We start from the raw sequence: 25,510 nt of genomic DNA on the forward strand, positions 1-25,510 counted from the left end.
TTGGGAGGTCTGAGGTTGCTCTGATGAGAAAGAGCACGGGCTGGCTGAGGACAAAGGACCCTGCCCTACCTGGAACCGTCTTGCCATGCCTGCTCTAGCACTTTCTCTCCACAGGTGTGAGGCTTCAGAACAGAAGCAGAAGTTTCCCTTGGGAACATTGAAAAAGGACCTGAAGACACAGGAAGAGAAGCAGAAGCAATTGACAGAAAAAATTCGCCAGCAGCAGGAGAAGCTGGAGGCCCTGCAAGTGAGTGGGCAGTGGACAGATGGGCAGGGCCCCTCAGTAGCTCGTCTGTCCCCTCAGGCTAGTTTCACTCTCCTTTTGAACCCATAAGCACTGCCCGAGCTTCCCAACACCCTCTTCTCCTATGCCTTGATTATTCTGAAAAAAAATTGTATATGACAAAGAGGTCCAATTCATTTGGAATGTTTTGAAACTCCAGGAAATATCCTATTTTAGAGGTAACTGTTAACTTCATATCCAGCTTTTCATGACCACTAGCATAAATACATGTATTTCTTATTGGAAATATGGAGATCATGACTTTTGTGTCAAATCACACAGACATACTTTTTTTTAGGTCTAATTATTTTTATAGGATAGTTTTCCAGAAGTTAATTTGAAAGAGTAAAAGGATTTTTAAAATTCTGTGGATTTATTTCCAAGGTATCCTCCAGAAGATGTAGTATATCGTAGGTTTTTTTAATACAAGTACTTTTTAAATGTTTTTGAAAACTTGAAAAAAGATACACATCTTATAATTTGAATTTCATATTTCTAAAATTGAACCATTTTTTTCACATATTTCTTTTCAAAACTGGTTATTGTTTTTTCCTTAATTGATTAGTCAGGGTTTTTTAAGGTATGTATGTAGCCTCCACCTTTTATCATGTTTATTACAAAAGCGTTTTCCTTTCTGGCTTCTGGTCAGGCAGGTGCTCTCATCGTATTGTATGTTCCTCCATCTGCCAAATCCCATGGGTCCTTTCTGGCTTTGTCCATCAGGGATCTCCCGTCTTTTTTGCCTTGTTTTGTAGGAATTTAGTCCATTGATACTTTTCCCGTCTCTTGATTGCTGGAATAATGATGTAGAATCTTGTAATTTGCTGGTGGTTTACTGTCTGTGAGTTTGTCTTCTCAGTGAGAATGGGAGGCTTGTAATATTAGGACTGTGGTCCAGATGGTCTTTATTTGCCCACTGTCCCAAATAGAGAGGGCTCCAAAAAGAGTTGACTTCCAAGCACCAGACAACCTACTCATCCTGTTTACCCTGCAGAAAACCACACCCATTCGCTCCCAGGCTGACCTGAAGAAACTGCCCTTGGAAGTGACCACCAGACCTTCCTCTGAGGTGAAGCCCTGGGGTGGCGGGGGCTCTTCTTGGGTCTCATGCTGGGATTGGTATTCTCACTCTCTGAGCCTCTTTCAGGAACCTGCACGTAGACCTCAGCGTCCTCGGTCGCCTCCTTTACCTGCTGTGATCAAGAATGCCCCGAGCAGACCCCCTTCTCTGCAAGCACCCAGGCCAGCCAACCAGCCCAGAAAGGCTCCTGTCATCAGTAGTGCCCCAAAGCCTGCTGCCCCAGCTGCCCGGGAGGAGGCCAGCACTTCCCGGCTACTCCAGCCTCCCGAGGCACCCCGGAAGCCTGCCAACACTCTGGTCAGGCCTGCGTCCCGGCCCACCCCCCCGGTACAGCCACCGTTACCATCTCCCCAGCCCAACTCCAGGAGCCCTCGGGAGGTCCCTTCCTCCCGAGCTCTGAAGACTCCAGTGGTCAAGAAGCCAGAGCTGCCCACTAAACTCTCCCCGGTGAGCTGCTGTAGCTCCCCCAGCGCCGCCCGCAGTGGTACAGGGATGGAGGGGCCGTGTTGGTTGCATGGGGGCGGTGCTTGGTGGAAATCCGGCTTCCCTGCTGCCCCTGCAAAGGAGAGGGATGTGAAGGCACTGGGTGGGGGGCACAGAGCTTGTTGGTCCCCTGTCCAGGAAGTTCTCTGGTACCCCTCTGAGGTTTGGTACCCCACAGACTCAAGTCACCTCCACTGGCTTCTCCTGCTCTGGGCAGAGGGTGCATCTTGGTGACAGCAGTGGTGGGTGTGGCTCAGTGAGGTGTGAACCGAGAGGGCCCTGCCGTGACAGCTCTGAGCAGAGGTCCTCGTGGGTGTTGGGCCTGGGGGTTGCCCTGTCCCTCGTTGTGTTGGGTGCCCAGCCCTGGTGGGCACGGAGACCCACAGGCCCCTCTCTGAACGGCTCCTTTACATCACATGGGCTCTTCCAGCACCTGAGGGGCTGAAAGAGTCCCTCACATTCCTGCTGCTTTTGCAGCAGGCCACTCCCAGTCGGAAGCGGAGCCTCGGGGTCTCTGATGAGGAAGAAGCAGAGGAAGAGGCTGAGAAGAGGAAGGAGAGGTCCAAGCGGGGCAAGTTGGTTGTGAAGGAGGAAAAGAAGGACTTGAATGAGGTAGGTCCTCAGCCTCCTCCCCACCCCTGCAGTCTGACACGAGCTGACCAGAAGCCCAGGCCCCCTCTGAGGGGCTCACAGTCGTACACACGCCTAGAAGCCAGTGCCTGGGAGGGTCTTGAGATGCACTGTGCCTCTGCTCAAGGCCTGAGCTGACACCCATGCAGATCTGTGCCTCTCTGCCCCTTGCCTCCTCTTGTTCATCGAGGTTTTTGGAGGCAGGTATGTAGATACTGAAATAGTGGTTGAGAGAGTGGTTCTCCGTGAAGCTCGGGCATTTAAGAGGCTGCCTGAGGTGGCATGAGATGACCCCAGGCAGATGGTCTGCTCTGCAGGGGCACTGGCGGTGTCTCTAACAGACTGTCCTTGCAGCTCTCAGACAGCTCTGGGGAAGAGGACTCGGCTGACCTCAAGAGGGCTCAGAAAGGTAAGTTCAGGAGGTGCCTGGAGCCTCTGGGGCAGTGGGAAAGGGTCCCTTGGTCAGCGGCACCTCATTGCGAAGGCTTTGTTGGCTCTGGGCTCTCCTCCAACGGTGGTTTCAAGTGTTAATTCGGAGAAGCCTTCTGAGGATAGCACAGCTTCATGTTTATTTTTAGCGTCAGTTCCTTGGTGTTCACCTCTGGCTGTCACTCATGCTGCTGCTCTGTGGCACCCTCGTGAGGGGGAAGTGGGGGAAAGAGGCCAAGGTGGCTGGGCTCCACGTCCCTGGCGTAGTGGGATCAAGCTTCTAGGGATTCTTGTCTGTGAACCTGGGTGGCCCTGGCTGGGTGGGGGGCTCTAGTGCATCCACTTTTCTGACTCCAGCCCTGCTCCCACTCTCAGATAAAGGGCTGCACGTGGAGGTGCGTGTGAATAGGGAGTGGTACACAGGCCGTGTCACAGCTGTGGAGGTGGGCAAGAATGCGATGCGGTGGAAGGTGAAATTTGACTATGTGCCCACGGACACAACACCAAGAGACCGCTGGTAACACCCCTTCCAGGAAGATGGGTTGACAGTTGGCCAGGGCAGGGGCAGGCAGCCCGCCTGGGAGCCTGGAACACGTGTGGCAAACACTGGGTTCTCCCTAGGGTGGAGAAAGGCAGCGACGATGTGCGGTTGATGAAGCCCCCGTCCCCAGAGTATGAGAGCCCAGACACGCGCCAGGGCAGGGAAGAGGTGGCGGTGGCGGCGGCCCCGGCGGGGGATTTGGTGGCCCAGCAAGCTATAGCCACGGTGGAGCCCTCCACCTCGGACTGCATCCCCATCGAGCCTGACACCACCGCCCCCAGCACCAACCACGAGACCATTGACCTCCTCGTCCAGATTCTTCGGTGTGTCATCGTCCTGCTCCGGGACCAGTGGTGGCTCCCTCCGACTCTGTGCCATTCTGATTTCCTGTCCCACCTTCCTTCTTGTTCAGGAATTGTTTACGGTACTTCCTGCCTCCAAGTTTCCCCATCTCTAAGAAGGAGCTGAGTGCTATGAATTCAGATGAGCTGATCTCGTTTCCTCTGGTGAGTCTACCCACCCGCCTTGGTGCTTCTTGTGACTGCCAGGTCTCAGTTGTGTGCTCCATGAAGTCTGTCCGAGAGAAAAGCAGGGAGTTTTATCTCCATTCCACTTCAAGGAAATGAGGCTAGGAGTTGAAGAAACTCAGGCTCAGAGAGGTTAACAGTCTGCTGTGATAGAGCCAAGATTTGAACCCGGAACACCCTGAGAGGACAAGGGTCTTGCTCTCCAGGCGATGAGTTCCCAGGGTTCCCAGGGAGCTGCTGCGCCTCAGTGCTCGCCCTTGTTTGGGCTGCAGGCGTCTTCTGCAGGTCCTGGGAACACACTGCTGATAGGCCAGCAGGCTTGGCCTGCCATCCTCTTGTCAGCTTCGTTGCTTTTGGCTTCAGGCTGTTGCCAAAATGAGCAAAGCCTGGGTGCAGTGGGATTTCTACAGCGGGCATGACCCAGGCCAAAGCACGGTCAGCAGGAGTGTCTGAGCCGGAAATAGTCTTTCGCTCACGCTTGTAAAAGGAGGCACCACTAATGGGCCACCTTAATAGCTCCTAAGGGAAATGCCTAAAATAACTCAAACTTTGATACTTCCATCTTAGGGACACACCAGAACAATGTTCACTGTGTCTGTGTCCGTTTGTCAACGACCATCCTACTTCTCCTCATGCTGCCAAAGCGCTCCATGAAGCGCTCAGGTGCCCTGCAATACTAGATTCAAATGTGTACTTTAAAAGTAACACAACTGCATGTGAATCTGTAATGGCTTAAAAGTGAAAAAATTCAAAAACATACAGGAATCATAGTTAGGCTCATGACATTGTATGTTAAATTTTAATACTCTTGGCACCTGCTTGAACGTTTATTTTGAGCTGCCAAGTGATAATTATTTTCTGTGCAGAACTTGAAGTTTCTGTTGCCATCTTGATTTACTAGGATAGTATTCTAGATTGTAAATAAAGCATTCTAACAACGTTTTAAAAACAGCACTGAGGAGCCACTCAGTGCTGGGTAGCTCATAGGTCTTCAGAGAAGTAAATAAATGCTATAGTTGGAGAGACTGTGGTGGTCAGCCAGACTGCTGGTTCTAGGTTTGTGTTCATCAAAATGGCCCTTTCGTTCTCACTAGTGATTCATGAGTAAATCATAATAACTTTGAAAATAAATTAAACATAAAGAGATACACCTAAATTGTTTTTCATATTGAGATACCATGTAACTTTCACTCAAAACAAGTGTTCTGCTACTTTGGAAAAGCTCCTGTCTAGAGAAGCTGCTGGTTAACATCACTACACACTGCTGGGGACTTTCAGGTGCTTGGAGAAGATGGTGAAAAGTTGTATGCTGTGTAAACATACTTCACAAACATGGATGGGCTGTCTGCTACTGACGAGCCCAGTACATACTGGTTGGGTGTGACCTGGATGTGGATTGCTCATCAGTGCTGTTGGCAAGTTAAAAGGAGAATGGTTGAGGATCGTGCCTCATGTTTACTCACGGCTTGGGGTTTGCAGAGCTCTTTGCCAAGTGCTTCCTGGGTGTGATCCCGTCTCCACCCTTGAGGCAGCCCTGTGAGGTGGGCCTCAAGGTCTTTCCTCTCGGAGCTGCAGGGGCACTGGCTCCTGGGTTTGATATCCATTCAGGCCGAGCTTCCTGGTGCTGAGCCAGTTGGGGACACCAGTGCCCGTCTGGAAGGGCCCTGGGGACCCTTGTGAGCCCACGCACTTACCCGCTGGCTTCTCTTCCGACAGAAAGAGTACTTCAAGCAGTATGAAGTCGGGCTCCAGAACCTGTGCCATTCCTACCAGAGCCGTGCCGACTCACGGGCCAAGGCTTCTGAGGAGAGCCTGCGCACATCCGAGAGAAAGCTGCGTGAGACCGAGGAGAAGCTGCAGAAGCTGAGGACCAACATCGTGGCACTCCTGCAAAAGGTGCAGGAGGTGAGCCAGGCCACCCTCTCATTGCGGCGGACCACCTGGTGTCTTGGGCGGGGGGGGGCTGGGTACCTCGTGCTCCCTTCTCCCCACTCATAGGAATGTGTGGTTCCAACCCTGGCGGCACAGCATCCTGACCAGGAGGGCTGGAGGTGGTGCGGCTGCCTGGGCCTCATCCCAGCCAGACCCACGGTATCAGACTTCTGCCCTTGTTTAGACATGGTGACCTGCAACCTGGTTTGAGACACTTCGGAGTCATGAAACAAAGACATTCTTGGTTTTCCAGATGACGCCTGGATGGGAGTGGGTAGCCCACAAGTGGGGAATGTCCTGTGGTCTCAGCCCTTCATCTGGGCAGGAAACTGGGGATCCCTGTCCTGTGACCCCTGGTGACCAATAGGGGCCCTGCTCTCGGAGCACAGCAGAGGGAGGAGACAGAACTGTTGACGGCAGGAAGTGCCACAAAGGAAACAGGAGAGAGCAACAGGAAGCCACTGTACTAGAGTGTCAGGGGAGCCTCTGTGAGGAGGTGGTTGGGCCCAAGGCAGAAGCAGACGTGCTGGGGTGGGGTGTGAACTGCAGGCAGAGAGAAGAGCGGGGCCCATGGCAGGGCCCTGTACCAGGTGGGAGGTCCTTGGACCTGTGGTGCTGAGACGTGTGCAGCCTAAGACACCTACTTTGGTTGGTTGTAGGAGAGGCCGAGGTTAGAGTCCAGGACTCCACTGAGGAGGTTCCCAGTTATCTGGGTGAGAGATTCTGGAGGCCTGAACCTTGGATGGTGCCAGTGAGGAGGGAGAGAAGTGTCTGAGGGGAGGACGGGGGAGCAAGGGCGACTGCTCGAGTCTGTCTGAGTCCCTGAGTGGAGGGAAGGGGGGAGGCCTGTACTGAGATGGGAACAACCCGGGGTGGGTGGTGGGACCAAGCTGTTGGATGTGTTGAGTGTAAGAGTGAGGCTGGGGCAGGCGGGCAGGAGTGGGAGGACGGAGAGGGGATGGGTGATCAAGGGCGGCTCGACAGGGTGGAGGGGGAGAGTAGAGGGCATGGCCTGGGCTGCAAGAAGGCTGGGGAGGCGGGCCTCCCACCACCCTGTGAGCCCCGTTTGACCCTGCCCTGCTCTGTTCCAGGACTTAGACATTAACACAGACGACGAGCTGGATGCCTACATCGAGGACCTGATCACCAAGGGGGACTAGGGCCCGGAGCCAGAGATCAGCTCCCCTGCCCCTCAAGGCAGAGCTCCTGAGGGTGGCGTTTCATTTATGGGTTGATGGACTCACCTTGGTTTGACTCACGGGATATCTGTGCTTTTGGTGGGAGAGAGACTGACTCTTTGACTCTTCCACCCTAAGTTGATAAATATTTATTTTTTGAAAGAAACAACATGCTGTGCCTGCTGTGAGACCATACATTTTTTTGGTGACTCTTGGGCAAAGGACAGAACCAGGATGCCAAGTCTTGAGTTGCTTCTCTCGGCTCCTGGCTCCTCAAGATGTGGTGAATTCCAGCGCCGTTTGGAAGTTGGAGGGGCTCCAGGGGCAGGGCTGGGGGAGGGACAGGACCCTTCCCAGGCTGGTGCTCCCCCAGGAGCTTCAATCCAGGGGATCTCCATGGGGCTACCATCAGCAGGAGGCTTAGCGCTGAGGAGCTCCCTGCCTCAGGTCAGGGAGGTGAGTGGTGGTCCGAGTGGTCGGTCTTCTCGGCTGTGGCACTGTGCAGTCAGCTCGGGGAAGAAAGATCTTCCTGTTCAGCTTCCCCATCCACCACCTAAATTCTCCCTGCTGGACATTTCCTTAGCTAGCGGTAGATGGTGAGGTTTCCTGCCACAAAAACTTGAGTCCAGGTTAAGGCGTGGACAGATCTGACTGGTCAGACTGCTGACCTGGGTAGCACATCATTTGCGTTCCAAAGGAGTCCCCTTAGGAATCCTGTGTGTGAAGGAGCGCTGTGCTGGTCTGGTGGTGGCCTCATCTGCCACTGTGGCAGGGTCCTGGGGAGGGCTGCTGCTCTTATTGCTTCCCCTCTGTTCACCCCACCACGCCCTGTCAGGGTCTCTGGTTTGGGGCAGATGGGAGGAGGGGGTCACTGAGCCCCTGAGCACGCCATGCCTCCCTCTGCCTAGTCACAGCCTCATACTGCTGTGGTCCTCAAACAACTCAGGGTCAAAGACCAAGGCCAGAGTCGCTGAGTTTTCTATAATGGCCATTGGAAAAGTTCTGGTTCGATTTCCCCCAACTCACTCCTTACCCCCCTGTATTTGGGGACTTCGGGTTTTCTGAAGGCACAAGAACCATGATCTTGCCCCACTGGTCTGCAATTCTGACCTCTCGGTGTTTCCAGCATCTGCCCACCTCTGCTCAGCAGTGGCCACGTGCCGCCCTATGAAGACTGCAGGAGATGGGGAAGCAATGGTGAGGGAGGCAGGCCACGGGAATTAAGGTCTTTGCCCACTTGTGCATGTGGCCAGAAGTGCCTATGATTTGTGGGCTTGGGACTTCTCAAAACCACACCCCTGGGCAAGGGCTGTTCCGGAGAAATACCAGGGAGGCCCTGACCTCTTCCTCGGAAGATTTTCCAAGAGTCTTGGGGTTTCTTGAGCTGGTGGTTCCTATCCTGTCCAGCTCGTTTTCTTCATCACAGGCAGCATATGATCCATTTTTGTCCTCAAACTTTGTTTTAATCTAGATAGAAGCTGATTCTGCATTTTTACCAGGGGGTAATACTCAAGGTTTTTATTTACACACCTGTAATCAAAATGCAATACTATAAACTTTTACTGGTGAGACTCCTGAACTCAGTCTGTTTTCTTCTAGTAAAACCCAGCACCTTCCTCCTCTTCATTCTTTCCACCATGTGTCTTTAAGCTGTCTTCAAGTTCTTCCTCATCTCCATCTTCATTGTCTTACATCTTCACCGTCTTTGACACCCACAGAAACTGACATACTGAAGTTCGTAAATATTTTAGCTTCAACTTCCAGGTGTTCCTACTCTGCTGTTTAAACCCAGCAACAGCGGTGCTGAATATAGCCTGCTTCCAGGCAGAGCTGTTGCCATTCTGGGCAGGAAGATAAGATGCAGGAACTCCCTTCTAAACTGGGTAACTAAGCTGCTTGGAATTGTCTAACAACTTGGGAAGAAGAGGATGGTCTGGAATGTCTGTTGCAAGAAGGTGAATGGGTGCAGAAACCTGTTTTTATGGAGCAGGAGGAATATTTTTGGTTTTTTGTTTTTTTTTTTCAGGTGACACATGCACATGATGAAAATTCAAACAGTGTAAAAGGTTGGACCGTGAAAGCAGGGCCCCGCCGCCCCCGCCCCAGTGCTCTTTCTCCCTAAAGAGTATCCATTCTGAGCAAGTGCACATCTCCTCTGCTCTGCCTTAGTAGATCCTGGGACTTGTAAGAGTTCACATGGGTCTACTTTATCCTGACAGCCACATAGCGTTTCAGTGTCCTGGATGTACTGTTACTCATTGGTCCCATTTATAGACATTTAGGTTTTTAATGTTTACAAAAAATTCCATGATGACTATCTGTGTGTGTGTACTTAGATCTGTGTTTATTTGGATGAATTCCAGAGAGAAATGTCTGTGTCAGAAGGTGGAGGCACTCCAGAAAAGACTTTACAATTTCAGTCCCCACCAACAGTGTATTCCTCACCCCTCTCCTTGCCTGTCTGCAGTCTCTTCCATCTTAATCTGAAAGGTGAAAAGCCTATGGATTTTTGATTTGGCCTGAATGAATTTATGTGAGGTCAATCATTGTTTCTTTCTGGGACAGGGCTGTAGTTCTGAGTCTTGGGTTAGGGACTTTAAACCAAGGACATCAAACCAGTCAATCATAAAGGAAATCAACCCTGAATATTCATTGAAAGGATTGATGCTGAAGCTGAAGCTCCGACAACTGGCCACCTGATTCGAAGAGTAAACTCATTAGAAAAGACCCCGATGCTGGGAAAGATTGAAGGCAGGAGGAAAAGGGGACGACAGAGGATGAGATGGTTGGATGGCATCACCAACTCAACGTAAGTTTGAGTAAACTCTGGAAGATGGTGAAGGACAGGGAAGCCCGTCATGCTGCAGTCCATGGCATCACAAAGAGTTGGACATGATTTAGATACTGAACATCAAAATCATGAAAAACAAGGGGTGAGTTTTCTGGGAAATGTCCACCTTATACTACCCCTTCAGCCCCTAGGTGTCCCGTGGATTTAGCGTTAAAAACCCCACATCAGTACCATATTACTAGAAGACAAGGATTTGACATTGTTTACCAGAGGAAGGCAATGGATTAATAACAGGATGAGAGAAACTTTTGTTTCTCCTGCATGTGTGTCCGAGTGATATTGCCTTCTGGCTCCTCTTGTTGGGTCCAGGTCCCCTTGAAGACATGACTGTCTTTCAGACCTGTGGTTCAAGCAGTGTTGGGCAAGAGTTCATGGCTCTGAAGACCAACAAGTGTGAGACAGATAAAGCTCAAACTTCCGTGTCTTTTACATAGAACACAGGTTTGGCCTGAGCGGGTGGTGCTGCCACTGGCTACTCGTCCCCAGTGAAAGGCTGTCTTGCAGGTGGACCAGGCTGTAAGGGACCTGTTGGCAGCTGCCAAGATGCCTGAAACATCCTCAGAATTCCACTGGAGGGTTCTGCCCTTTTTTGCAGGTGGAACCTCTGAGGCTTCCTTTGGAAGGGCCATATTGCTCTTGGTTCCCTAAGAAAGTGGACAGGCAGCTTGGCCATGGGAAACAGAGCTACAGAAGAATATTCCTTCTCTGTGGCCATACTTCAATGCTCTGACTGCCCTCAGCACTGCTGGGGGCACCCTCTCCATAGTGAGCAAGACAGACTGGACAGAGAAAAGAGTTTGGTGAGGGACCGCCCACTCAGCAAGGAGCCAGAATGTTGCAAGCCTGTGTTTCAGTCTGGTAGTTTTCATCTAGTAACTTGCAATGTGCCAGCCCCAACCAGGACTCCTGATAGATCCTGCAGAAATTTCCTTTCAGTTCACAAGGCGTCAGACAAATCACTGCCCATTCTGGGTTCCCCTTTCTTTTCTAAAAAGAGTTGGATGACAGTCGAAGTTTTCTGACTTACTAAGCTGAATTCACCAGAAATTTATCCAGAGGCCCACAGAGGCGGCAAATAACTGGTCTCAGCAAGAACAGACAAGAAAGCCTCCTTAAGTGAGAGGAAAACAATAGAATGGGGAAGACTCTAGAGATCTCTTCAGGAAAATTAGAGCTACCAAGGGAATATTTCATGCAAAGGTGGGCACAATAAAGGACAAAAACGTCAAGGACCTATCAAAAGCAGAAAAAATAAAGAGGTGGCAAGAATACACAGAACTGTACACAAAATGTCTTAAGGACCCAGTAACCACAATGATGTGATCACTCACCTAGAGCCAGACATTCTGGAGTGTGAAGTCAAGTGGGTCTTGGGAAGCATTACTATAAACAAAGCTGGAGGTGATGGAATTCCAGCTGACCTATTTCAAATCCTAAAAGATGATGCTGTGAAAGTGCTGCACTCAATATGACAGCAAATCTGGAAAGCTCAGCAGTGGCCACAGGACTGGAAAGGTAAGTTTTCATTCCAATCGCAAAGAAGGGCAATGCCAAAGAACGTTCAGATTTCTGTACAATTGCACATTTTATATGTTAGCAAGATTATGCTCAAAATACTTCAAGCTAGGCTTCAGCAGTACGGTGAGCCTAGAAATTCCAGACGTACAAGCTGGATTTAGAAAACACGGGAACCAGAGATCAAATTGCCAACATCCGCTGGATCATTGAAAAAGCAAGGGAATTCCAAGAAAAATCTACTACTACTAAGCTAAAGCCTTTGACTGTGTTGATCACAATAAACTGGAAAATTCTTCAAGCGATGGGAATACCACACCACCTTAACTGTCTCCTGAGAAACCTGTATGCAGGACAAAAAGCAACAATTAGAACCAGACGTGGAACAACAGACTGCTTCAAAATTGGGAAAGGAATACATCAAGGCTGTATATTGTCACCCTGCTTATTTAACTTCTATGCAGAGTACATCATGAGAAATGCTGGGCTGGATGAATCACAAGCTGGAAGGAATCAAGATTGCCAGGAGCAGTATCAACAACCTCAGATATGCAGATGATACCGTTTAATGGCAGAACATGAAGAGGAACTAAAGAGCCTCTTGATGAGGGTGAAAAGGGAGAGTGAAAAAGCTGGCTTAACATTCAAAAAATGGTCATGGCATCCAGTCCCATCACTTCGTGGCAAACAGAAGGGGAAACAGTGGAAACTATGACATTTTATTTTCGTGGGCTCCAGAATCACTGCAGACAGTGACTGCATTCATGAAATTAAGACGCTTGTTCTTTGGAATAAAAGCTATGACAAACCTAGACAGCATATTAAAAGCAGAGACACCACTTTGCTGACAAAGGTTCATCTAGTCAAAGCTATGGTTTTTCCAGTAGTCACATAAGGATGTGAGAGTTGGACCATAAAGAAGGCTAAACACCGAAGAAATGATGCTTTTGAATTGTGGTGCTGGAGAAGACTCTTCAGAGTCTCTTGGACAACAAGGAGATCAAACCAGGCGATCCTAAAGGAAATCAACCCTGAATATTCATTGAAAGGACTGATGCTAAAGCTGAAGCTCCAATACTCTGGCTACCTGGTGTGAAGAGCGGACTCATTGGAAAAGACCCTGATTTGGGGGAAGATTGAGGGCAAGAGGAGAAGGGGGCGACTGAGGATGAGACGGTTGGATGGCATCACCGATTCAATGGACAGTTTGAGCAAATTCAGGGAGATAGGGAGTTCCTCATGCAAAATCATCAACTATCACAACAAAGCACGAGCCCTAGTACTGGCTGCAACTCACCTGGTCCCGGCCCTCGGCCATCACTCTCCAATGGCTTTTAGGGTGTCCAACGTTCACACCCATCCGGGAGCCTGCCTTCTCTGAGGCCACCAACGGTTGCGGGACACGCAACGCCCCCCCCGCCTCCCCACAACGCCACACCCCCCCCCCCCCCAGCCTCCCCGCAACGCTACCCTCTCCCAGTCTCGAGGCAGATGTGCAACTGCCCGTGCATGGCGCCGACGCCTGGCGTGTGCGTGACGCTGACGTCCAGCGCTTGCTCTACGCCATGCGTATGCGCCTTAGAACATCACGAGCCCCGCGTCTTGCCCGAGTCGGATGTGCTGGCGTCAGTGTGTCAGGCAGAGGCGAGGCCGTCAAACCCGGCTGTGTGAGGCCCGCCCTGGGCCCACCCTGGGGACTGAGGCCTCGAGGGTCCCACACCCTAGGGCTCGTGGAAGGCGTTGGAATCCAAGCAGAGAAGCAGGGATTTTTTTGTTTGTTTTCCGCCGGAGTCTGCGTGTTCAGCCTCGACACCAGTGAAACTTTTTCCCCGGTTGTTTCCAGCTCTTGTGGCTTACAGAAAGCTTTTTTGTATGAATGTCCTTAATGGTGTGGTGCATTTACATTTGCAAGACCGACGACCCACAAGGGAAGTTGCATGCGTTAAGTGTCTTCTCCAGGTAATTTCCCCTGAAGGCCCAGCCCTTTGTAGGCCTCTCACAACCTGAGGCCTCTTGTCTTTCGCAGCTTCACAGCTTTTATTTTTTCTGCTGGTTTATCTGTGTTGGTGGTGTAGTTGTTCAGTCGTGTCCGAACCGCCTCTTGCGACCCCATGGACTGTAGCCTGCAAGGCTCCTCTGTCCATGGGATTTATCTGTGCTAGGCTTGGTTTATGGTATTTCTTGAAAGGTTTTGGGGTTTCCTCTCACGTTTAAGAGAATTCTTCCCCCTCTACCCAATTCTCTTGTATTTTGTCGGACTGTTCTTTTCTGTGTCCCCACTCCGTGTGGGAAGTATTTTAGTATCAGCAGTAAGGCAGGAGTCAAATTTTGGTTTTGGTTTTTGCAGATGGAAAGTCACTTATGCCAGCCCCATTATTTATTTTTTTAAACTTAATTTGGGCTGTGCTGGATCTTTGCTGAGGCGCAGGCCTCTTGGTTGCTGCAGGCAAGCGTTCTTCAGTTGTGGGGGTGGGGACTTCTCTGTATGGCAGCGGTGCGCCGGCCTCTCACTGTGGTGGCTTCTCTTGTGCAGAATGGGTGCTGGGGCTTCGGTAGTTGCCCGCTGGTGGGCTCAGTAGTCGTGGCGCACTGGGCTCAGTTGCCCCGAGGCATGCGGAATCTTAGTTCCTGGACCAGGATTCGAACCTGTGTGCCCTGCATTGTCAGGCAGATTCTTAAATTGCTGGACCACCAGGGAAGTCCCAGTCTCATTTATTAATGACCCACGTTGGCCTGTATTTATTTTTCACTCTATTTAGTTTTCAACTTGTTGGGCTTGAGGTGATGCTTGCATGTATCGGTGGAGACATCATGTTACCTGCTGGACAGGTGATTCTGATGCGAAGGGTGCGGTTCTAGGTGAAACAAACATTGGGGGCATCATCAGCATATAGATGGATCAATCTTCCTTGCTGTTTTTCTTATTAAAATATTTTCCCAAACTGTTCTTAGAATTTCTTCTCACATGAAATTTAAAATCATGATAGTCCAACTTTCTCCCATTCCTGCGCACCCCCAACCAAGTTCCACTGGGATTTAAATTTAAATTGTGCTAAATTTAGATGTAAGTTAAGGGGAGGGTTGATATTTTTATGATTTTAAATTTCCCTAGATGATATGAAATGGTTTTCCATTTGTTTGAATCCTTTACATGTTCTAATAAGATTTTACTATTTCTTCATATGGGTTCTGTAACTTTCTCATTTTATTCCTATATAATCACTATTGTGAATGCAATTTTCTTCCCCATTTATATTCCTAGTTATTAATATGTAAAAAGCAGATTGTTTAACATAATTTATTTTCTATCTTATGAACTCTGGTAATTTTAAAAATAAACCTGTTTATAAATCAAATGTGCAGATTTGCCAGAGTGCCGTTTTAATTGCTGAACCTCTGAAACAGTGTTGAATAACTAATTATTCAAATCTTTTTGTTGATGAGGATGGAGATTCATATACTGGAGTTGAGCAGAATATTGTCTGCTGGTGACTGGTCTTTAAAGTGTGGAGTTTCTGTTTTTGTTAAAAACCTTGGGATGAAGTTTTTAAAAAGTGGGCTGAAACCGGGGTTGCCAGTCTTGTCTGAGTTGAGCACCAGGGGGCGCCAATTACACAGGCTGAAATGGGGACTGTGCGCCCGCCATCCGTGTCCCCGGTTGTCAAATGTCTTTTCAGCATCTTGATAAAATCGTGTGGAGTTTTTCACCTTTAATCTCCTGTCTTAGCGATTATTTTTGTTAGACATTGAACGACTGGGTCGGGAAAATCCCCTGGAGGAGGAAATGGCAATCTGCTCCAGTATTCTTGCCTGGCAAATTCCATGGACAGAGGAGCCCGGCAGGCTATAGTTCATCAGGTCACAAAGAATTGGACATGACTGAGCACACACACACGCACCTACAAAAGAAAACTGTGTTTATGAAATATTTATAAGATAGGAAGCATATGCAGTGTATGTCCATCACCTGGTTTAGAAGACACTTTTATTATTTCTTTATAATCCCTGTGTGTGCCTCCTGGGTCCTCTCCTCTTTCCTCCTTGCTCAGCGGTAACTGAGAGAGGAACTGGCAGGAAGGCTAGGGGTCTCCAAACGGAGGAAACAGGCTGCAAGCGTCAGATGTTTTCTATCCCTGTCTTAAGCAGCAGGAGTTAACAAACTCCAAGTGTCAGATGTTTCCCTTAGGAGGTTTCTTTTAAAATTCTCTGTTGCCATGACGACACCTGGTTCCACCTGAACTCAACTTTTCTCAAACCTTAAGCTAACCGATGCGGTTTTCTTAATGGGAATGTTTTTCTTAAGCTATGTTAATGAACTATGTACTTACCTTAAACTCTTTCTTCAGGTCAGTTCCACCTAAGACTCAGACCCAATAATGGCTCAACGAACCAGTATGTTTTACTCATACAATTGTTCTCCTAATCTATGTTAATGAAGCTATGTATATTTTAAAAATTAATTTATTTTTTATTGAAGGATAATAGCTTCACAGAAATTGGCTGTTTTCTGTCAAACCTTAACATGAATCAGCCATAGGTATCTCCCCTCCCTCCTGAACCTCCCTCCCATCCCCTCCCCATCCCACCCCTCTAGGTTGACACAGAGCCCCTGTCTGAGTTTCCTGAGCCATACAGCAAATTCCCATTGGCTATTTATTTTACATATGGTAATGTAAGTTTCCATGTTACTCTCTCCATACATCTCACCCTCTCCTCCCCTCTCCTCATGTCCATAAGTCTATTCTGTATGTCTGTTTCTCCATTGTTGCCCTGTAAATAAATTCTTCAGTACCATTTTTCTAGATTCCATATATATGTGTTAGAATACAGTATTTACCTTTCTCTTTCTGACTCACTTCACTCAGTATAATAGGTTCTAGGTTCATCCACCTCATTAGAACGGACTCAAATGCATTCCTTTTTATGGCTGAGTAATATTCCATTGTGTATATGTACCACAACTTCTTTATCCATTCATCTGTCGATGGACATCCAGGTTGCTTCCATGTTCTAGCTGTTGTAAATAGTGTTATATGTATTTGCTTGGAAACCTGCCTTCAAGATTCATGTCAACTGTTCTACCACCCAGAATGACTACCTTGTGCCACTGTTACCTCAAAATGGATGTTGTGGGTGAGGGGCCTGGTGGCACTCCAAGTTTTGAGACATTTCCTTTCTCTAATTAGCAGCCTGCTGATAGGTGTATAACATACTGCTAAAGACTAGCAGGGGCACTCTTTCTGCCCCCTTTTGATGTCTGTGTCAGAAGCTTTCTCTGTCTTTTCAGTTCAGTTCAATCATGTCCGACTCTTTGCAACCCCATGGACTACAGCATGCCAGGCCTCCCTGTCCATCACCAACTCCGGGAGCTTACTCAAACTCTGTCCATTGAGTCAGTGAGGCCATACAACCATTTCATCCTCTGTCATCCCTTTCTCCTCTTGCCCTCAATCTTTCCCAGCATCAGGGTCTTTTCCAAGGAGTCCATTCTTCGCATCAGGTGGCCAAAGTATTGGAGTTCAGCTTCAGCATCAGTCCTTCCAATGAATATTCAGGACTGATTTCCTTTAGGATGGACTGGTTGGATCTCCTTGCAGTCCAAGAGACTCTCAAGAGTCTTCTCCAACATCACAGTTCAAAAGCATCAGTTCTTCAGTGCTCAGCTTTCTTTATAGTCCAGCTCTCACATCCATACATGACTACTGGAAAAACCAAAGCTCTGACTAGATGGATCTTTGTTGGCAAAGCAATGTCTCTGCTTTTTAATATGCTGTCTAGGTTGGTTGTAACTTACCTTCCAAGGAGCAAGCATCTTTTAATTTCATGGCTGCAGTCACCATCTTCAGTGATTTTGGAGCCCCCCAAAATAAAGTCTCTCACTGTTTCCATTGTTTCCCCATCTATTTGCCATGAAATGATGAGACCGGATGCCATGATCTTCAGTTCAGTTCAGTTCAGTAGTTGCCAGTCTTGTCTGAGTTGAGCAGTAGGAGGCGCCAGTTACACAGACTGAAATGGGGGCTGTGTGCCCGCAGTTCAGTCCTTCAGTCTGACTCTTTGCAACCCCATGAATCGCAGATCGCCAGGCCTCCCTGTCCATCACCAACTCCCGGAGTTCACTCAAACTCATGTCCATTGAGTCGGCGATGCCATCCAGCCATCTCATCCTCTGTCATCCCCTTCTTCTCCTGCCCCCAATCCCTCCCAGCATCAGAGTCTTTTCCAATGAGTCAGCTCTTTGCATGAGGTGGCCAAAGTACTGGAGTTTCAGCTTTAGCATCATTCCTTCCAAAGAACACCCAGGACCGATCTCCTTTAGAATGGACTGGTTGGATATCCTTGTTTTCTGAATGTTGAGCTTTAAGCTAACTTTTTCACTCTCTTATTTCACTTACATCAAGAGGCTCTTTGGTTCTTCTTCACTTTCTGCCATAAGGGTGGTGTCATCTGCAGATCTGAGGTTTTTGATATTTCCCCCAGCAATCTTGATTCCAGCTTGTGCTTCATCCAGCCGGGCATTTTGCATGATGTACTGTGTATAAGAAAAGGTGGCAAGAATACACAGAAGAACTGTACAAGAAAGATCTTCATGACTCAGATAGTCACAATGGTGTGATCACTCACCTAGAGCCAGACATCCTGGAATGTGAAGTCAAGTGGGCCTTAGGAAGCATCACCACGAACAATGCTAGTGGAGGTGATGGAATTCCAGTTGAGTTATTTCAAATCCTGAAAGATGACGCTGTGAAAGTGCTGCACTCAGTATGCCAGCAAGTTTGGAAAACTCAGCAGTGGCCACAGGACTGGAAAAGGTCAGTTTTCATTCCAATGCTAAAGAAAGGCAATGCCAAAGAATGCTCAAACTACCACACAATTGCACTCATTTCACACGCTAGTAAAAAAGTGCTCAAAATTCTCCAAGCCAGGCTTCAGCAATACGTGAACCGTGAACTTCCAGATGTTCAAGCTGGATTTAGAAAAGGCAGAGGAACCAGAGATCAAATTACCAACATCTGCCGGATCATCAAAAAAGCAAGAGAGTTCCAGAAGAACATCTATTTCTGCTTTAGTAACCATGCCAAAGCCTTGACTGTGTGCATCACAATAAACTGGAAAATTCTGAAAAAGATGGGAATACCAGACCACCTGACCTGCCTCTTGAGAAACCTGTATGCAGGTCAGGAAGCAACAGTTAGAACTGGACATGGAACAACAGACTGGTTCCAAATAGGAAAAGGAATACGTCATGGCTGTATATTGTCACCCTGCTTATTTAACTTATATGCGGAGTACATCATGAGAAACGCTGGGCTGGAGGAAGCACAAGCTGGAATCAAGATTGCCAGGAGAAATATCAATAATCTCAGAAATGCAGATGACACCACCCTTATGGCAGAAAGTGAAGAAGAACTAAAGAGCCTCTTGATGAAAGTGAAAGAGAAGAGTGAAAAAGTCGGCTTAAAACTCAACATTCAGAAAACTAAGATCATGGCATCTGGTCCCATCGCTTCATGGCAAATAAATGAGGAAACAGTGGAAACAGTGGTTGACTTTATTTTTCTGGGCTCCAAAATCACTGCAGATGGTGATTGCAGCCATGAAATTAAAAGACGCTTACTCTTTGGAAGGAAAGTTATGACCAACCTAGACAGCATATTAAAAAGCAAAGACATTGCTTTGCCAGCAAAAGTCCTTCTAGTCAAGGATATGGTTTTTCCAGTGGTCATGTATGGATGTGAGAGTTGGATTATAAAGAAAGCTGAACGCCGAAGAATTGATGCTTTTGAACTGTGATGTTGGAGAAGACTCTTGAGAGTCCCTTGGACTACAAGGAGATCCAACCAGTCCATTCTGAAGGAGATCAGCCCTGGGTGTTCATTGGAAGGACTGATGTTGAAACTGAAACTCCAACACTTTGGCCACCTCATGCGAAGAGTTGACTTATTGGAAAAGACTCTGATGCTGGGAGGGATTGGTGGCAGGAGGAGAAGGGGACGATAAAGGATGAGATGGCTGGATGGCATCACTGACTTGATGGACATGAGTCTGAGTGAACTCCGGGAGTTGGTGTTGGACAGGGAGGCCTGGCGTGCTGCGATTCACGGGGTCGCAAAGAGTCGGACATGACTGAGGGACTGAACTGAACTAAACTGCACTCTGTATATGTTATATAAGCAGGGTGACAGTATGCAGCCTTGATGTACTCCTTTCCCGATTGGAAGCTGGTCTGTTATTCCATGTCCAGTTCTAACTGTTGCTTCTTGACCTACATACAGATTCTCATGAGGCAGGTTATGTGGTCTGGTATTCCCATCTCTTGAAGAATCTTCCATAGTTTGCTGTGATCCATACAGTCAAAGCTCTGGTATAGTCAGTAAAGCACAAGTAGATATTCTGGAACTCTCTTGCTTTTTCAGTGATCCAACGGATGTTGGCAATTTGATCTCTAGATCCTGTGCTTTTTCTAAATACAGCTTGACCATCTAGAAATTCATAGTTCATGTACTGTTGAAGCCTGGCTTGGAGAATTTTGAGCATTACTTTGCTAGCGTGTAAAAAGAAAGAAAGTGATGTCGCTCAGTTGTGTCCGACTCTTTGTGACCCCATGGACTATAGCCTACCAGGCTTCTCTGTCCATGGGATTTTCCAGGCAAGAGTACTGGAGTGGGGTGCCATTAAGATGAGTGAAATTGTGTGGTAGTTTGAGCACTCTTTGGCATTGCCCTTCTTTGGGATTGGAATGAAAACTGACCTTTTCCAGTCCTGTGCCACTGCTGAGTTTTCCAGATTTGCTGTTATATTGAGTGCAGCACTTTCACAGCATCATCTTTTAGGATTTGAAATAGCTCAACTGGAATTACATCACCTTCACTAACTTTGTTTATAGTGATGCCTCCTAAGGTCCACTTGACTTTGCATTCCAGGATGTCTGGCTCTGAGTGATCACACAATTGTGATTATCGGGGTCATGAAGATCTTTTCTGTATCGTTCTTCTGTGTATTCTTGGCACCTCTTCTTAATATCTTCTGCTTTTGTTAGGTCCATACCATTTCTGACCTTTATTGTGCCCATCTTTGCATGAAATGTTCCTTTGGTATTATTGTGGAATCTGGAGTCTCAAAACACACCTCAGAGGCCACTCAAAGCAGTGGAGCACAGTTTACTACGCCAGCGGGTCCAAGGGGTTAGGTCCTTCCCAACAAGGACCCTGATGTTTCTGAGAGGCCCAGTTTTATACCCCTACTACGTGATTGGTTGGTTACATGTAGTCCCTTTGTTGTTATGATTGAGTTTTACAACAAGTAGGTGCTAGGAGAACAAACAATTAAGTTTAAGGGTGGTGGGGGGAGACAATGATTACACATCGAGGGGGGATGTTTCCATGGCTAATCTAACAGGGGCAGCCTGACCTCAACTACAGTCTCCATTTGCCAGCTGTAGGGAGGGAAGTCTCCAGGAAACCTGATTTTCACTAGTAAAGGTTTCCTCACTCTTGGGCAGGGTTTAGGCCAGTTCACATCCTGTCTTTAAGATGGATGAGAAGCTTCAGGATGGAGTCTCTCCTGCTTTCCTCACCCTGGCCCCAACAGTATCTCTGATTTTCTTGAAGAGATCTCTAGTCTTTCCCATTCTATTGTTTTCCTCTATTTCTTTGCATTGATCACTGAGGAAGGCTTTCTTATCTCTCCTTGCTAATCTTTGGAACTCTGCATTCAAATAAATGGGTATATCTTTCCTTTTCTCCTTTGCCTTTAGCTTCTTTTCTATTCTCAGCTATTTGTAAGGCCTCCTTAGACAACCATTTTGCCTTTTTGCATTTCTTTTTCTTGGGGATGGTCTTGATCCCTGCCTCCTGTACAGTGTCACAAACCTCCATCCATAGTTCTTCAGGCACTCCATCTCTTTTATACTTTAATAAACTTTTATCACACAAAAGTTCTGAGCAGTCAAGCCTCGTCACTGGCCCCGGATTGAATTCTGCTCCTCCAGAGGCCAGGAATCCTGGCGTCTTTCACAGCTCAGCAACAACCTTTCATAACCACAGTCCAGAATTCTGTGCTTCTCTTCGCCCTTTTTGTACTTCCACCACATTGGTTTGTATTTCTAAGTACTTGTTTTGTTTTGCCTGTTTTTGAACTTGGGTATAGTGTTTTATTTACTGTTCTGCAGTTTGCTTTCTTTTCAGTATTCCGGAAATTCACCCATGTTGTTGAGCGTAGCTACGATTTATTAATCTTCCCTACTGTGTGGTAGTGCTGAACACAGCGATGAAAGCAAACCACGTCCACCCTGAGACAGGAAAGTGCCAGCCGCTCATCGTGGCCGACTCTGCCACCCATGGGCTGTAGCTCCCCAGGCTCCTCTGTCCGGGAAATGTTCCAAGCAAGAATACCTGAGCGGATAGTCGTTCCCCTTCTCCAGGGGATCTCCCCGACCCAGGGCAGAACCTGAGTATCCTGCATTGCAGGCATACCACCGTTTTAAAAATCCATGTCTCTGTGATTGACATTTGGCTTGTTTCTAGCTTCTTGCTATTGCAGTACATTTGTGCACATTCGTGTTTATGTCTCCTGTTGCTTGGATAATCCTTGGAGTACACTTGTTCCGTCATGGGCCATGCCCAGATCAACTTTACTAGGCAATGCTGAGTTTTTCAAGAGGCAGTTGTATCAGGTCACATGCCCGTTGGCACCAAGTGCTTCATTCCTGTGCCTCCTCACCTGCCCTTGACATTGCTAAACTTGACTTGTTGTTTGCAGTTTGATGGGTGTGTAGTGATCTCATTATGATTTAATTTGCATTTACCTGATTTCTAATGTTAAGCATCTTTTCATGTCTTGGCCATTTGGATTTCTTCTTTGGTAAACTGTTTGCTTAAGACTTTTGCTTATTTTTCTATTCTTTTGTCTTTTTATTGATTTATATTTTTGCATATTTCTACATACAGGTTATTTATAAGTTATATGTGTTGCAAAAATCTTCCATTATTTAGAGTACTTTATTTTTCCTTTTTATAGTCTTTGATGAAAGCTCTTAAATTTAATATAGACTAATTTATCAATTTTTTCTCTTTTATTGTTTGCATTTCTTGGAACTTGTTTAAGAAATCCTTTTCCATCCTGAGGTCATGAAGACACTGTTTTGTATTGTCTTCTAAAATGTTTATACTTTTGTTGTTCACATATTTAATTCATCTGAAGTTGACTTTTGTAATGGTGTGAGGTAGAGCTCCAGTTCTTTCCTTCTTCCTGATTGCCCTTACAAAAGTGTTACCTTTCTCTGTTAATTGACAGCACAGTCTCTCTTGTATATCAAATGTTCATGTATGAATCTGTTTCTGGATTTTTATTTACTTACATTTGTTTTATCTCTATGCCAGTATCTCTAGGCCAGTGACTTAATTATTATAGTTATACAATAAGTTTTGATATCTAAAAGACGCTTACTCCTTGGAAGGAAAGTTATGACCAACCTAGATAGCATATTGAAAAGCAGAGACATTACTTTGCCAACAAAGATCCATCTAGTCAAGGCTATGGTTTTTCCTTTGGTCATGTGTGGATGTGAGAGTTGAACTATAAAGAGAGCTGAGCACTAAAGAATTGATGCTTTTGAACTGTGGTGTTGGAGAAGACTCTTGAGAGTCCCTTGGACTGCAAGGAGATCCAACCAGTCCATTCTGAAGGAGATCAGCCCTGGGATTTCTTTGGAAGGAGTGATGCTAAAGCTGAAACTCCAGTACTTTGGCCACCTGATGCGAAGAGTTGACTTATTGGAAAAGACTCTGATGCTGGGAGGGATTGGTGGCAGGAGGAGAAGGGGATGACAGAGGATGAGATGGCTGGATGGCATCACTGACTTGATGGACGTGAGTCTGAGTGAACTCCGGGAGTTGGTGATGGACAGGGAGGCCTGGCATGCTGCGATTCATGGGGTCGCAAAGAGTCAGACACGACTGAACAACTGAACTGAATGAGAGCTAGTTTTACCACCTTTTCTGCTTCAAGAGTGTCTTGACTCTTCTTGGTATACTAAGTGCAGGCGGCTGCGACCGATGCACTAAGCACGGCCGTGAGAAGCTGCCCCACGCCCGAGGTCAGGGGCAGAAGCCGGGAGGACCCCATGCCCAAAGGGTGGTGGCCAAGAGGCGTTACCCCACGTCAGAGGTCAGGGGCAGTGGCCAAGAGCGCCAGGCTGCGAGGGCGCAGGAACGGCTGAGAGGAGCTACCCTGCGTCCGAGGTCAGGGGCAGCGATGAGAGGAGTTACCCCGTGTCCGAGGTCAGGGGCCGCGGCCGGGAGGACCAACCCCACGGTCCAAGGAGCCGTGGCTGTGCGGGCGCAGGAGGGCCTAGAGGAGCTATCCCACGTTGAAGGTCAGGAAGGGCGGCAGTGAGGAGATACCCCTCGTCCAAGGTAAGGAGCAGCGGCTGCGCTTTGCTGGAGCAGCCGTGAAGAGATACCCCACGCCCAAGGTAAGAGAAACTCAAGTAAGACAGTAGGTGTAGCAAGAGGGCATCAGAGGGCAGACACACTGAAACCATACTCACAGAAAACTAGTCAATCTAATCACACTAGGACCACAGCCTTGTCTTTAACTTAATGAAACTAAGCCATGCCCGTGGGGCAACCCAAGATGGGCGGGTCATGGTGGAGAGATCTGACAGAATGTGGTCCACTGGAGAAGGGAATGGCAAACCACTTCAGAATTCTTGCCTTGAGAACCCCATGAACAGTATGAAAAGGAAAAATTACAGGGTACTGAAAGAGGAACTCCCCAGGTCAGTAGGTGCCCAATATGCTACTGGAGATCAGTGGAGAAATAACTCCAGAAAGAATCAAGGGATGGAACCAAAGCAAAAACAATACCCAGCTGTGGATGTGACTGGTGATAGAAGCAAGGTCCGATGCTGTAAAGAGCTATATTGCGTAGGAACCTGGAATGTCAGGTCCATGAATCAAGGCAAATTGGAAGTGGTCAAACAAGAGATGGCAAGAGTGAATGTCGACATTCTAGGAATCAGCGAACTAAAATGGACTGGAATGGGTGAATTTAACTCAGATGACCATTATATCTACTACTGCGGGCAGGAATCCCTCAGAAGAAATGGAGTAGCCATCATGGTCAACAAAAGGGTCCAAAATGCAGTTCTTGAATGCAATCTCAAAAACGACAGAATGACCTCTGTTCGTTTCCAAGGCAAACCGTTCAATATCACAGTAATCCAAGTCTATGCCCCAACCAGTAACGCTGAAGAAGCTGAAGTTGAACGGTTCTATGAAGACCTACAAGACCTTTTAGAATTAACACCCAAAAAAGATGTCCTTTTCATTATAGGGGACTGGAATGCAAAAGTAGGAAGTCAAGAAACACCTGGAGTAACAGGCAAATTTGGCCTTGGAATACGGAATGAAGCAGGGCAAAGACTAATAGAGTTTTGCCAAGAAAATGCACTGGTCATAACAAACACCCTTTTCCAACAACACAAGAGAAGACTCTATACATGGACATCACCAGATGATCAACACCGAAATCAGATTGATTATATTCTTTGCAGCCAAAGATGGAGAAGCTCTATACAGTCAGCAAGAACAAGACCAGGAGCTGACTGTGGCTCAGATCATGAACTCCTTATTGCCAAATTCAGACTTAAATTGAAGAAAGTAGGGAAAACCACTAGACCATTCAGGTATGACCTAAATCAAATCCCTTATGATTATACAGTAGAAGTGAGAAACAGATTTAAGGGCCTAGATCTGATAGATAGAGTGCCTGATGAACTATGGAATGAGGTTCATGACATTGTACAGGAGACAGGGATCAAGACCATCCCCATGGAAAAGAAATGCAAAAAAGCAAAATGGCTGTCTGGGGAGGCCTTATAAATAGCTGTGAAAAGAAGAGAAACGAAAAGCAAAGGAGAAAAGGGAAGATATAAACATCTGAATGCAGAGTTCCAAAGAATAGCAAGGAGAGATAAGAAAGCCTTCTTCAGCGATCAATGCAAAGAAATAGAGGAAAACCACAGAGTGGGAAAGACTAGAGATTTCTTTAAGAAA

At 47.4% G+C, this 25,510-nt stretch overlaps 1 protein-coding gene across 10 annotated transcripts in view; it reads left to right on the forward strand.

Annotated features, from left to right (window-relative positions):
- The window catches only part of MORC2 (MORC family CW-type zinc finger 2), a 42,693-nt gene extending 34,030 nt beyond the window's left edge, over positions 1–8,663 (forward strand). For 3 of the 10 annotated variants that reach the window (XM_027566283.1, XM_027566284.1, XM_027566291.1), the window contains 11 exons: positions 115–247; positions 1,278–1,352; positions 1,431–1,811; positions 2,325–2,459; positions 2,832–2,886; positions 3,282–3,423; positions 3,528–3,770; positions 3,860–3,953; positions 5,691–5,879; positions 6,566–6,619; positions 6,998–8,663. In XM_027566283.1, the coding sequence (XP_027422084.1) occupies positions 115–247; positions 1,278–1,352; positions 1,431–1,811; positions 2,325–2,459; positions 2,832–2,886; positions 3,282–3,423; positions 3,528–3,770; positions 3,860–3,953; positions 5,691–5,879; positions 6,566–6,619; positions 6,998–7,066 (1,570 nt within the window). In that variant the 3' untranslated portion in view covers positions 7,067–8,663. The remainder of the gene's footprint in view (positions 1–114; positions 248–1,277; positions 1,353–1,430; positions 1,812–2,324; positions 2,460–2,831; positions 2,887–3,281; positions 3,424–3,527; positions 3,771–3,859; positions 3,954–5,690; positions 5,880–6,565; positions 6,620–6,997) is intronic. The other 7 variants (XM_027566286.1, XM_027566285.1, XM_027566287.1 and 4 more) reach the window with 7 other exon arrangements.
- The last annotated feature ends 16,847 nt before the right edge of the window (positions 8,664–25,510 follow it).

The sequence above is a fragment of the Bos indicus x Bos taurus genome, chromosome 17 (assembly GCF_003369695.1).
Source record: "Bos indicus x Bos taurus breed Angus x Brahman F1 hybrid chromosome 17, Bos_hybrid_MaternalHap_v2.0, whole genome shotgun sequence".
Lineage (NCBI taxonomy): Eukaryota > Metazoa > Chordata > Mammalia > Artiodactyla > Bovidae > Bos > Bos indicus x Bos taurus.